Genomic DNA, 13,176 nt, shown 5'->3' with positions numbered 1-13,176 from the left:
TGCCTGGTTGACCTCTGAATCAGCATGATCAAAGAGACAGGTTCATTACATTTGCATAATAGTGAACTTCATAATTTTCAACACAAAGAAGATGGAGAATAGTTCTAATAATATTTTAAGAATATCTGTGTAGGTTATTTGAATTGTATAAAGGGGCGGAGAAGGAACATTTAGAGGTATTCTTTGATAAGAGCACAGATGCCTTAGTGACTAGCAATTTTGCCTCGATTCCTGACCATGGTCTTATCTGTGTGGAATTTGTTTGTTTTCCCCGTGTTTGCGTGGGTTTCCTCCGGGTGCTCCGTTTTCCTCCCATACTCCAAAAACATACCAGCAGGTTAATTGTCTGCTATCAGATTGACCCTAGTCTCTGTGTGTGTGTGTATATTAGGGAAGTTAGACTGTAAGCTCCAATGGGGCAGGGACTGATGTGAGTGAGTTCTCTGTACAGCGCTGCAGAATTAGTAACGCTATATAAATAGCTGATGATGGTGATGCGTGGAAGGACATACATACTTGAATTTTGCATCAGCTCAAAGCCGGCAAAGGTCGTGCCTCATTCTATACTTTTAATGTGACAAATTTTGCACCTTCCAGTTGCACTTTGGAAAAGCACATTTCTAGGCGCACTTTGCCCAGTGTAAAACAATGCTTCAAACACAGTGCCCCTTGGTGTCCCCTCACTCTGATTATCAATTTAAGCCATAAATGAGGCTAAACTGAGCAGAATATTAGGAGAAAAACTGTTTTTTTTTATGTAACTGGCTGTTGTACAGTGGTAGTATTGCAGTATGCTTCCATTGTGCTTTATAAGTTAGGTCAAGTATTATGTATTTAGGCAATTTGCTTATACTTTTTTTCTCTCTGTAGGATCTGGAGTTTGTTTTGAGCAAATGGCCATGTCTGTGGAGGATGGATCTCAGCGGGAACCCAATTTGCCAGAAACCGAAATACAGAGACAGAGTTATAGTTATCTCAAAGAAATTGGGTAAATTAACACATTGCAAATTTGTGTTGAAATAATCAGTATTTTCAAACCTTTTGTAGCCTATGTTATATAAATACAGTACCTGTAAGCTACTATTCCCTTCAAATTGCTGATATGTCAGATATATTGGATATATATATATTTTTTAATTAATGATATTGAACTTAAGAAAATTCATGTTGATTTTTACTGTTAGTTCCAAAACAAAGATGTTATTGCTGTCTGCACTTGCTGAATCCATAAATGTATGGGCAGACATGGGGTTCCAGTCAGATCATTGTATGCTTAGAGAGAATTAATATTGGTTTATAGAAAGTAACAGCAAAGAAAATTATTCCTTCAAAACTTAAATTTATACGCTGCATTAAAAAGGTTGAAGAAATATCTGTATTATTGTCTGTGCAGTCACAGGAAGTGTGATATTCAAGGCCAGATTAAGAGAATGAAGACCTCTGGGCTAAGGGTACTGTTAGGGTCACGCCCCCCCTCCCCCCCCGCGCAGGCCTCTTCCACCCCCTCCCCCCGAGCACTTCCCTCCTCCTGTTCTTCTGTCAATCCCTGTAGTGCCCCTAATCTCCTTACTATGAGTCATAGTCTCACTCTCATGAGATCTCCTCAGTAAGGAGATTGCTGCGCGCCTCTGAAGCACTACAGTGACAGCAGGCAGCTAACAGCATAACTTTTGCTGTTAGCTGCCTGCCGTTCTCCAGCTGGCAGTCGGAGTTGGGGTGATGAATGCCAGCAGGCCCCCCAGATCACGAGGCCCTTGGGCTCTAGCCCAGTTAGACCTTGGGTTAATCCAGCCCTGGTGATATTCTGTATTATTTTTAACACCCTAGCTTATAGAACACAAACAACCAGTACCAAGCGCCAAGCAATAATATGGTATCTATATGACTAGTCACACATTGGCTGCACCTGCTGCTGGGCACAAGCACTGGGTGACAGGCTTAATGTACCTTTTGCCCATTCATGTAGGGTCACATTACTGGAGCCTGTTATTACAGTTGAAAAATGAACACAGGTCAATAGATGTTATCTTCAAACAGCATTTACCAACATGACTGATAATGATCTGGCTGAGTTCAATTGATTGGCGGATATTGTGGTATTTTTTGGCCACATACTGTGGTACTGGGTATATGGTGTGATCTCGCCTGTGATATTACAGTGTGTGTGGCCAGCATATATTCAGTCTGTGTCTAGATCATATAATCTCCACATCAAAGATAAGTCATGTACCCTTCCGCATACTGGTCCTGCCTCACTGAGCTAGTGAATGTCTACTACTGTTTGTGAATGGAGATCTGTTGTTACACTGCCGATGTAATACACATGACCTCTTTACAACAGAAATCCTGGATGGTAAAGAAATCAATGAAATGGCCAGACAATTCTTAGTCAACTGGAAAGCCTCAAAGGATGCCAGGAAGAAGAGCAGAGAAGAGAATATGGCTGGAAGATTAGTCTACCAGCAGTTATGTAAGCTGAATATTACATGTCCACAAACTTCCATAGCAGTTGCAACTTAATTTTAAGTTGCTTCAATGCCTTGTAATGATAAATATGAATCCATCCTGTATCTCCAAGGTTTAATTTCACACATGCTTTTTCTCCAAACTCCATTTATTCATCTTCCATTGTGTATATTAATAGTGTAAATAGATCAAATCTGCTCATATAAATCAATCGGGTATTAGCTTCAATCAGTCGCTAACAAATTAGACCAATGTTAAATAATGACTGACTGTTTACTATAGGTTTGCAGCTACACGTGGAATGGAAAGCTCAGTATAGGAGCAGAAACTAAGGGTTATTTACGACAATGCAGCACGGCGGACCCACAGCACAAATGCCGATTTGGGATGTCATGCACCTATTTTTGCTCAAATGCCCCTGTTTATATGGAGAAGCTAGTGGTTTTGAAGGCCAAAGTGGCAGCATCTGCAGAAGTGTAGAATTTAGCATTTTCTGCTGGAAGAAACTGGATGGATTAGGTGTTATTGGTTGAGAATGAGTTGGGTATATAAGGGTCCCTAATTGTGTACATATATGCAAACACAGATCATAGAGCCATGGCTGTTACCTCTGTAGAGATGATGTGTAAGGCTGCTAAATAAAAACACAAGTAGTTTTTCTCCCTTCACACCTTGGTTTGTGCGCTCTTGGTCAACTCATTTGCCCTGTCAGCCTCCAGTATCACTTCTATGCAAATGACATTCCAATCTATGTTTCCTTTTCCACCTCTCTTCTCTCCCGTATGTCTATATCCCCTTCTGCCATCTCCACTTGGCTGAATACTACCTCAAGCTCAACATATCCAAACCTGAGTTTGTCACCTTTCCACTGGCCGTTGTCACATCTCCTCCTCCCATTTTTCTCAAAGTTAATAACATGACCCTCTCCCTTGTTACCCACACATGCTGCTTTGGGGTCTGATCATTTACTCCACCTTCGCAACATTGCCAAGATTCACTTTTTCTTCTATCTGGATGTCTCCAAGACCATAGTCCATACTCTTATCATCTCCTGCCTTGATTATTACAATCTTCTCTTCTCTGTCCTGCCTGTCACACATCTCTCCCTTTTGCAGTCTGTCCTGAATGCACTGTCATATCTAATTTTTCTTTCCCAACATTCCTCTTTCACTGTGTCCTTCTGCAAAGACCTCTATTACTGCCCCATTCAATCCGGAATAACATTCAAGCTGCTTACCCTCACCTATAAAGCCTTCTTTAACGCCTTCCCCTCCTACATCTCCAACCTTGTCAAGAGATACTCTCCTACATGCCCACTCAATACTGCTGATGAACTTTGGCTCTCCTCCTCTCCTATCACCACCTCACATTCCCATCTGCAGGTCTTTGCCCATGTTGCTGCCCACCTTTGGAACTCTCTGACCCGTCTGACCAGACTCACCCCCAACCTCAAATCTTTCAAGTACCCCCATTATCTCTGTCTGCTTTCTTGCTCCTCTGTATGTTAGCTTCCACAAGCAGGGCTCTCCATACCTTACATGTCCTCACCTTCTTGTTCTCTAAAGATCTATTTATGTTGTGTCTTCTGCTATTGTTTGTTCTCTGATATTTATTTGTATTATATTCTGTTTGTGTATTGTTGACTGTACAGTGCTGCAGAATCTGTGGCACCTCATAAATAAATGATGATGATGATGATGAAGTATTTACTATGGATAGTAGGCTTCTGATTGGAGAGGGTTGTAGCTTTCCAATCTAAAGTTCAGTGGCGCACGCAGGGAGGGTTTCTGAGTCTCTAGAAACCCCCCCCTGCGCTACCTAAGTGGCCACTGTCCTATACAGCAGCCGCAGCGCTGTCAAAGAAGCATCCGCGGCGGTGCTGTAGTGTTTACAGCACCGCCGCAGACGCTTCTTAGACAGCGCCGCAGCTGCTGTATAGAACAGAGCTGACGAAGCAGCTCTCTCTCTCGGGTTGTTTTTTTTTGGGGGGGGGGTCGGGGAGGAACCCCCCCCCCCCCCCCCCCCGACAATCCTCCGTGCGCCCCTGAAGTTGTATAGAAAACAGCAGCTACGTTGGTCCAATTCAGTAGCATTATCTTTGAAATGAACAGTAAGCATGTCCTGGAGGGAATGTATCTAAGTACTGCTTGGGAGAGAGATGCCTATACTTTGGGAAATCGTCACTAAACATGGACAGCCCATTTAAACATAACCATATATTTGTTTTTATTTTTACATGTACAAAGATGATTTTGAGCAGCCTCGCTCCATTCTACCTGTCCTGTATCAAAACCCAAAATATCTAGACAAAGACAAAGCAAAGTATATCCTTATGGCTCAGATGCATGGTGATCATACACAAGGCCAACTGCAGAGATCACTGACAAAGACAATCATTAATATAAGTGAAGACACACGGTAAGCCAGCAGATGTCTACAAAGCTCAGGAATTCATCTTGTAATACATGAGTAAATAAAATTGTATATTTATCATGTCCCTTCTATGTTAACTCCTTAATTCCCCTATGATAATAATACAGTATAATAACAAAAACATATTAAATATTATTGTTTGAAATCTCCTCATGGGCCTTTAAAAGTCACCATGCATTCTTTTAATGTCAGTTTACTTACAGGTAATGGACAAAAACATGGGAACACATTGGTAAGAGAAACACCAAGCGTACTGGACCCAAGGGTATGGCTCAAGCATTAACTAACAGATAACAGGTTGCCTATAATTATGGCTTGCATGGCTGTTACTGGAGACCTCAGTCACTTTAATAGAGAAGTCATTTTTCTGGAGCTTCAGTGACCAAGACAGCTCAACTTGCTAATGTATAATGAGTAACAGTGTCTAAGTTGATGGCAGCATGGAATTCAAAGGAAAAAACTTCATCAGCAAAGAGAGACAGTGGGTTAAAGCACATGCTCTGGGAACTGTATATCCATGCATTAATTTGAAGTTCAAGGCCAGACAGAAAGCAGCCAGGTTCATGAAAGCTGTCCATCACACCTGGCAATGCATGTTTGCAACTTTTGTGGTGCAAAGACCACAGGCAGTGAAGTACAAAACAGTGGAGGAAGATGATATGGTAAAGTGAATCATCTTTCACCATGTTCTTAACAAATAGATGAGTGCACATTGCCACCAAACTAAAGAACTGTTCAGCCTTAAGTGCATATATCTAACAGTATACATTAAAGGGTTCTTGTGGTTCCGTAATGTTGTAAGACGCATTATCCTGGCATAATTTGCGTGTAGTCATTCCTTTGCCTGAGACAGCGTTTTCAATCACTATCATACAGGCATTAGTTGAGTGTCTTTCTTGTGGAAGAATGCTGCTGCATCCCTCCTGCACAATTCCAGACATTGGTAGACGCAATGCGCATACAGGTCATACTGGCTGCACCTGACTTTTCTTTGGTGTTCCCATTTTTTCACCTACTGTACATGATAATAACATATCCTAGGGTAAATGTATCAATGTCCGGACTCTTCAACTCCGGCGAGATCGGCGTCTTCAGCGCTTAAATTTAAAGCGGCGCTGCCTTGTAAAGGGAAATATATATATATATATATATATATATATATATATATTGTGCTTAATCATTAAGAGAGTCACAGTTACCAGAATTATAAATATTTTGTTGGTTATGCTTAAAAATGTGCAGTAGAACCACACTGAATTTTGTATAGATACTGCCCATAAGAGATTCCTCCTATAGCCACTGTGGAGAGCACTATTAAACAGTATAATTGGGAGGGGAATGCCAGGGACAATGTGGGTATCCAGAGATCATTTTTAAATGTCATTTTGTATATTGTGCTCTAAATTACATTTGTATAAAACCCTATATCCCAATCATTCTGGATAGTAGATTGCACATCTTTGCATAGAAAATCGACAGAATTTCATCATAAAAATTCTAAGACACCTAGGGGGTAAATGTACCAAAATTCTAAGTATCATTTTGTAGAATGTAAATAAATGATAGCTGAAATCTGATTGGTTGCTACAGGCAACATCTCCACTTTTCAAACCCGCCAAAAACTCGCAGCTTGATATATTTATCCCCTAGACTTCAATGTTTAAAATGCATTTATAGACATAAATCAAGCTCAATTTTTGTACAGTAATTTAAAAATGTAAATCTAATTATAAGCATTGTCCCACATCAACAGATTAAAATATATACAATATATTATAATATATTGTATTTATATATTAGAGTGAATCTCTATTACATTAAAAACTGGTTTGCTCATGATTGGTCTAAATGTTTTATTTTCTAGAACAACACTCACCCTTCTACCTGTCCTTTCTTAGGCAATTCTTCAACTGTGCCTGAAAATGTAGAACTCTTCTATGCCGCCATGGTCCACCGCTCACCCTCTGCATGGGATTTCTTCCAAAACGTTCCTCCTAGAAGAATATATGCAAATATTATATTTTCTTTTATGGCTTTGAGTGAGAGGTGGAAGCGAATTTCAGCATAATTAGTTTTCTTTTTGCTGTTGTGAATATTTCACCATATGACAAGAAGTTGGAGGTGCTCCCCTTGGCATGTGAAGAGTCTTAATGGAGCGTATATTCACCCCTTCCTCTCTGCATTAATAAGGGCACTGGTAGTAGGCTGCTTGGCGGTGACATCAGTGAAACCCTTGTACAGCTCCACAATGTGTTTATTTAGTCTCTGGTGATAAATGACAGCAGTGTTGTGTCAACGACAGGGAATGTAAAGAAAAAACTAACAACAAGTTGTATGTTGCAGCAGAAAACACCTTTTCAGATTATCCACATTAAATTGTACATTTGTGTTCCTACAAAGACCAAACATACAGATGGAATTAATGAGCCATATACTTTGTGTTCATCACAGAGCTGTGATGATAGATATGTCATCTATAGTATTCTGATGGTACTTATAGTGAACGCAAGTATGCTGTTCTTCCATGACAAGAGTGTTATACTTATAAAGCAAGACATTTATTATTTATTATTATTATTATCCACATTTATTTATATAGAACCAGCATATAACATACTGTGTTTGTTCCGTAGAACAAACACAATAATAAGACTGGGTATTACAGAGAGGCAAGAGGGCCCTGCTCAAAAGCTTACATTCTATAGGACAATCGGGGTTTGATACATGAGGTTAAGTGTTACATATTGCATATTTGTCCAGCTAGACTGCAAGGGTAAAAAGTGCTTAGTAGGCAGTGTGATACAGACACACAGCAATATTGGTCAGGGGGTTAGCAATCAGGTTGAATAGTCTAGGGAGGTTAAGGAATTTTATAAGCTTACCTGAAGAGGTGGGTTTTCAGAGAACGTGTGAAGTTTTGGAGACAAGGGAGGACATTCCATAAAGTGGGTGAAGTTCAAATAATATCCTGTAAGTCGGAATAGGAGCAAGTAATGAGTATGGATGGAAGAATCATATTGTGTGCAGAAGGGAGGTGTCAAGTTGGGAGATATTTTGAGACACGTGAAGAGATGTATGTTGGTGCAGTTTTGTTGATGACCTTGTATTTTAATAGAAGTTAGAATAAGACATGCATTCAAGAAAAGACAAGTGTCTTGTGCAAGATTTATAGTCATTCCTATATGATGCAGAACGAGTATTGTTGGTCAACAGTCAGTAAAATTCTAGTAAAATTGTGAGCCAATAATAAGAAAAAAATAGTGGTCAGTAAAAAATCAAGCTTCCTTCTCTCACCACAATAATAAACACAGAAGCGTAGCTGGAATTATTTTTAGATGGAGTAGAGTTCTAAACTATACTTGTCTACTTTTTGGGTCTACCCTCCGGGATCTATGGGTCAAAAGGGAAACTGCGGTGGCTGTGACCATGTGACGCGCGTCATTGTGGCTGTTACACAATATGATTGTGCAGTGGGGTGCGGGGCCTAATGATGCATATTGCGCTATCAGGACAGCCCCGCAAGGCCAGATGGTGCGAACTGCGTTATCGAGGCCCTGTCCTCTTTACTAGATGGAGACACGGGATCCTGAAGGGTGGCTTACTTTCCTACTAGACTGGGAGAACTTCCCAACATCCAATACAGAAGTATTTGATGCATTGTTTGCACTTTTGAAAATGATCCTTATTGTCTGCATTCTAAAATAGTCCGATGAACTTTCTAGCACAGAAATTAAACAATGTTCCTGCACATTTGAGAATAAAACCTGCCTCACAGACTGTATTTAGAAGCCATAATTAATGCTACTACTGGCATAATCATTTTGAAAACCTTTCCAAGCTAAGTGAATGATGTGATCTACACTGTCATTCAGTGAGCCTACACATAAATGAATAAAATATATGATTACTACAGTATTTAAATGTTGTACAGTTTGCAGTGTAGCGGGAGGAATATATCAAAATATCAATCAGTTTATTCATCTGAAATCACGGTGTGTTTTTACCCCCTGTAACAGTTTGTCATTGTGACAGGTAGCTGTGAGCCAACGTGATATGTAACCCAACCTCTACAGAGCACAGGCAGCTTGTTTGCATACATAAATATGAGCTATGTGTACATTAGTCACAGTATGTCTTTTTAATACCTTTGTCTCTTGATATTAATTGAAAAAGTTGTGCTTAAATATTTTTCTGCAAGAGGGTTTCATAAGGAACAATAATGCAGTGTTTGGCTAAGATTGGCCTTTTTACATATAAATATTCTTAATAAAACTGACCGGGCGGAGGGGTTTCCTGAGTCTTGTTACAGTAATTAGTTCAGAAAATTTAAATAGCATAAATTAACCTTAAGTTACTCCTCTCAAGTGCAGTGGTTTACCTTATGGTTACACTGTATTTAGTCACTAGATTCTCAGTGTCTATTACAGGTAGTTTCAAGATATAATTCTCTGTGAGATTTATTACTGATACATTATATGCTAAATGTTATTATATATATTCAGTCTTTTTTTTGTATCATAGAAACGTCAAAGTTTTTACAAAAACAATGTTGTCGTGAAATTAAATCAGAGAGGATTGAAAGAACCCAAATGTATTTGGCAACGCTAAATATCTTTAAAGGATTAAACACTTTGTTATTTCAGTGTGTTTCAGTGGTTAAGCATACTGGTCAGTAGAATGAATATATATATATATATATGAATATATATATATATATATATATATATATATATATATATATATATACGAAACCTTAAACAATCTAGTGCACTTCTGACTTACAGCACTGGGGTCATGAGTTCAATTCCCGACCGTGGCCTTGTCTGTGAGGAGTTTGTATGTTCTCCCCGTGTTTGCGTGGGTTTCCTCCGGGTGCTCCGGTTTCCTCCCACACTCCAAAAAACATACTAGTAGGTTAATTAGCTGCTAACAAATTGACCCTAGTCTCTGTGTCTGTCTGTGTGTGTAAGTGTGTTAGGGAATTTAGACTGTAAGCTCTAACGGGGCAGGGACTGATGTGAGTGAGTTCTCTGTACAGCGCTGCGGAATTAGTGGCGCTATATAAATAAATGGTGATGATGATGATCATGGTATCTATATAAGTAAATTACACCCAATTCTAATATCCCAAAGCATACAGCTATATGACACCATGGGTTAAAGTTAATCCAAAATACAGCACTTTCCAGCTTTATGTTCATATGTCGTGATCATGCACTACTAATATTATGTGCAACATGTACTGTTGGCACAATGGAGGTAATGTACAAAGTGCAAAACTTCTGATCCACAGTGGAAAAACTACAGTGTACCTCAAATTGAGCAAGTGCAAACGGAAGAGGATTACAGAAAAAGACGGTGGCTTGCGAAGTATCTGGATCAGTGCAAAGCTGTGCAAAAGCTACATTTCTTTTTGCACAGCGAGATTATGAGATAACGCAGTCTTCCTTGCTCTATGGAGGTGCACATGGCCTTTCCAATCTGCAAAAGTTCTTTCGTTTTGCACCAGCTCAGCTGGCGATCTTTGGGCCTTGGCCTATCTTCTTTGTCTGACCCATTTTGCTCTTCCATGTCACACTTAGTAACATAGTAACATAGTTGATGAGGTTGAAAAAAGACACCAGTCCATCAAGTTCAACCTATTTTGGATCTCCTGCGATCCTGCACTTATATTTGAAATTAATCCAGAGTAAGCAACCGCCAATCTGTTTCAATTGTGAAAATCTCCACAGACTCAATATTGCAGTCCTATTTTTACCCTATATCCACTACTATCCTTCATTTTAAATTAATGATCGTATCCCTGGATACACCTTTCCGCTAAAAATTATGTACAATGCACCTCCAGAGATTTTTCCGGCTCCACACACCTAGCCACGCTTCTTGTTGGCCGAGTGCGCTTCATAAATTACCTCTATTGTGTCACACTTACTGTTGACGTAGGCTTCAAGCTCTCTTATTTTACTATTATTGTTCTCTCAGTCTCTCAATAAAATGTGTGACACATTGTCCTTGTGGCATTATTTTTTCTGGTTTAGTTAATATGTGTGTATATTTATATATCATCATGATATACTGTTAGTGATGTTCATCCATGTTTAAGATGTCACTTGAATACAGGCGTGAGCTCTGGGGACATATTATGGTCGTATCTTAGACTTGAGTAAAAATAAAATGTTTTCCAACAGCAGTTTACATGCAAGGAAAATACACAGAATGTCTGTGCTATATGAACAGGCAGTACAAAAGACTGAACAGTTTACGGCACTGGAGAACTATATAATAAGTGAGTAGTATAGTATAATCTTACAGTACAAGATTCTGGTTACATACGTGCAGGTTTGATTTGATCAAATTGACCAACCGCTGTTCTGTGAGTAAATCCACATTACCAGATCAAATTACAATCAAGTCAGATCAGATATGATACAGCAGAGTAAAATCAGTCCGTTCTACAACCTTATCAGCGGGTGTGAGCTCTTTATCTAATATGAAGAAGGAGATGAGTTACAATATTTCGGCACAGAATCTGTGCCATTTCCATGTTTGTAACTGAATCGGTCACTAATTCAGCCAAACTAGTGGATTGCAGTGTATGTAACCGGATTAAGTAAAAGGAATATAGAGATTGGGTCCAATAAACCCAAATTTAAATCCCATTGTCACCTTTTGATTTTTTTGCCTGCCTGTTTCCCATGTACCAACAATTTGATTGGGCAAGAAATCTGTGCCTGGAAACTCTACATACCTTATTGTAACTATAGGTGCAAACTATAAAGATTATCATTATATTAAGACCAGCAATAAATTCAAGGTTTCTGTGGCTGATAACTATGAATTGCTACTTGCCACAACCTGTCTACAGATTTCTATTCAATAAAAATGCATGCATCCAGAATCCAAAGTATCTTGACATGTATTGTAAGAAAGATTATTTTGAGACGATCTGTGCGATGCTAATTTGTCTCTAGCATCTGACTTTTGTCTGTTGATTGTTTCAGTCTGAGCAGTGTAATTACATTTGTAATGTTTTGGTCTGTTTTGTCATTACAGGCAATTAGCTGTAAAGGAGCCGGGGAGCTCACTGCCTGGACAAGACTTGAACCACACCTATGCAGCCAAGTAGTTCTCTAAGCACAAAGAGATGTGTGCAGTGCTCTTACCACACAATGCAAAACTAATCAACTCTTCCTAAACATGGAATAGTACAGCCAGTTAGTTCACTCCCTGCAAGTCTATGCACACATAGGACTTCATTTAGAGTCGGACGCAAAGTCCGTTTTAGGCGCCTCCAACAAAAAAACACTACCATGCATGTGCAGAAAGCACCATATCCGCCTGCATCTTGGAGCAATTAACACTTGCGACTCACTACGAGAGAATGGGCGGAACATGAAATTGTGAAGGAGTGACCATGTAAATACATCTTAGTCGCAGTGAAGCGCAGACGCAACACACGTCAAAAAAAGGTCTAAAGCTGTGTGGCAGGAATTAGGTGGCGCAAGTAGTTAGCTAGCTGCAGGAACTTCTGGCAGCTCGGTAGGGTATTACGAGTGGGACGCAACTGGGGTTGCTTGTCACACGTAATACCCTGCCAAGCTGCGGCACACTCCCACTCCTATACTTCTTACACGGACTTTGCTTCCGACTCTAAGGGGCATATTCAATTAGGGTTCCGGTTCGCGGGATTGTGCCGGAACGGGCCGCAAACGTAATCCACGTTACCGCAATAACGTGGATTTTCGTTCGCAGCCCATAGGGTTGCGTACGAAAATCTGCGTTATTGCGGTACCGTAATACCAGCAAGAACGCGCACTTTTTCGCGGCAACGCGCGTTGCGGCGAACCAAAGCCCTAATTGAATATGCCCCTAAATGAGGTCCATCCTGTGCTCATCTGCATTCTGCATGACATTATTAAGGGTTGGCAATCTTTGTATAAATTAGATCGCGTAGCATTAAATTAATTATTTAGCCAATATATATAATTTTTATATATTTCCCATCTGAAAGATTGTATAGAACAGAATTGCTTTCAGCAAGAGTAGATAATATTAATTCCTGTTAGAAGACAGGTGCATACATTATGGTGGTTTTGCCTTTGGTATTGTGTGATAAATGTCTATTTTATTTTCAGTATTTTTGACATTTAAGTGAAGTTCTGCAAAACTGTTTAGTGCAGATGTACGTAAGCCGCTGTCTGGAGTGGGGACCTGCAGCGCGACGTGATGTAGTGCTAGCCAGCAAATGTTTTATTGCCCATCTGCCTTGTCTGTCAG

The 13,176-nt window shown here is 39.8% G+C and overlaps 1 protein-coding gene across 4 annotated transcripts in view; it reads left to right on the top strand.

The window, feature by feature from the left end:
* Window positions 1–12,654, top strand: part of PPP1R42 (protein phosphatase 1 regulatory subunit 42) — a 41,618-nt gene extending 28,964 nt beyond the window's left edge. Inside the window, exons 6-10 of one of the 4 annotated variants that reach the window (XM_075213603.1) lie at window positions 871–988; window positions 2,342–2,470; window positions 4,713–4,884; window positions 11,953–12,132; window positions 12,422–12,654. In XM_075213603.1, the coding sequence (XP_075069704.1) occupies window positions 871–988; window positions 2,342–2,470; window positions 4,713–4,884; window positions 11,953–12,025 (492 nt within the window). In that variant the 3' untranslated portion in view covers window positions 12,026–12,132; window positions 12,422–12,654. Of the gene's footprint in view, window positions 1–870; window positions 989–2,341; window positions 2,471–2,748; window positions 4,105–4,712; window positions 4,885–6,797; window positions 6,851–11,087; window positions 11,224–11,952; window positions 12,133–12,421 lie in introns of those variants that run through there. The other 3 variants (XM_075213602.1, XM_075213604.1, XM_075213606.1) reach the window with 3 other exon arrangements.
* Window positions 12,655–13,176: the final 522 nt, after the last annotated feature.

The sequence above is a fragment of the Mixophyes fleayi genome, chromosome 5 (assembly GCF_038048845.1).
Source record: "Mixophyes fleayi isolate aMixFle1 chromosome 5, aMixFle1.hap1, whole genome shotgun sequence".
Lineage (NCBI taxonomy): Eukaryota > Metazoa > Chordata > Amphibia > Anura > Limnodynastidae > Mixophyes > Mixophyes fleayi.
This window is presented reverse-complemented; position numbering and strand designations above follow the sequence as displayed.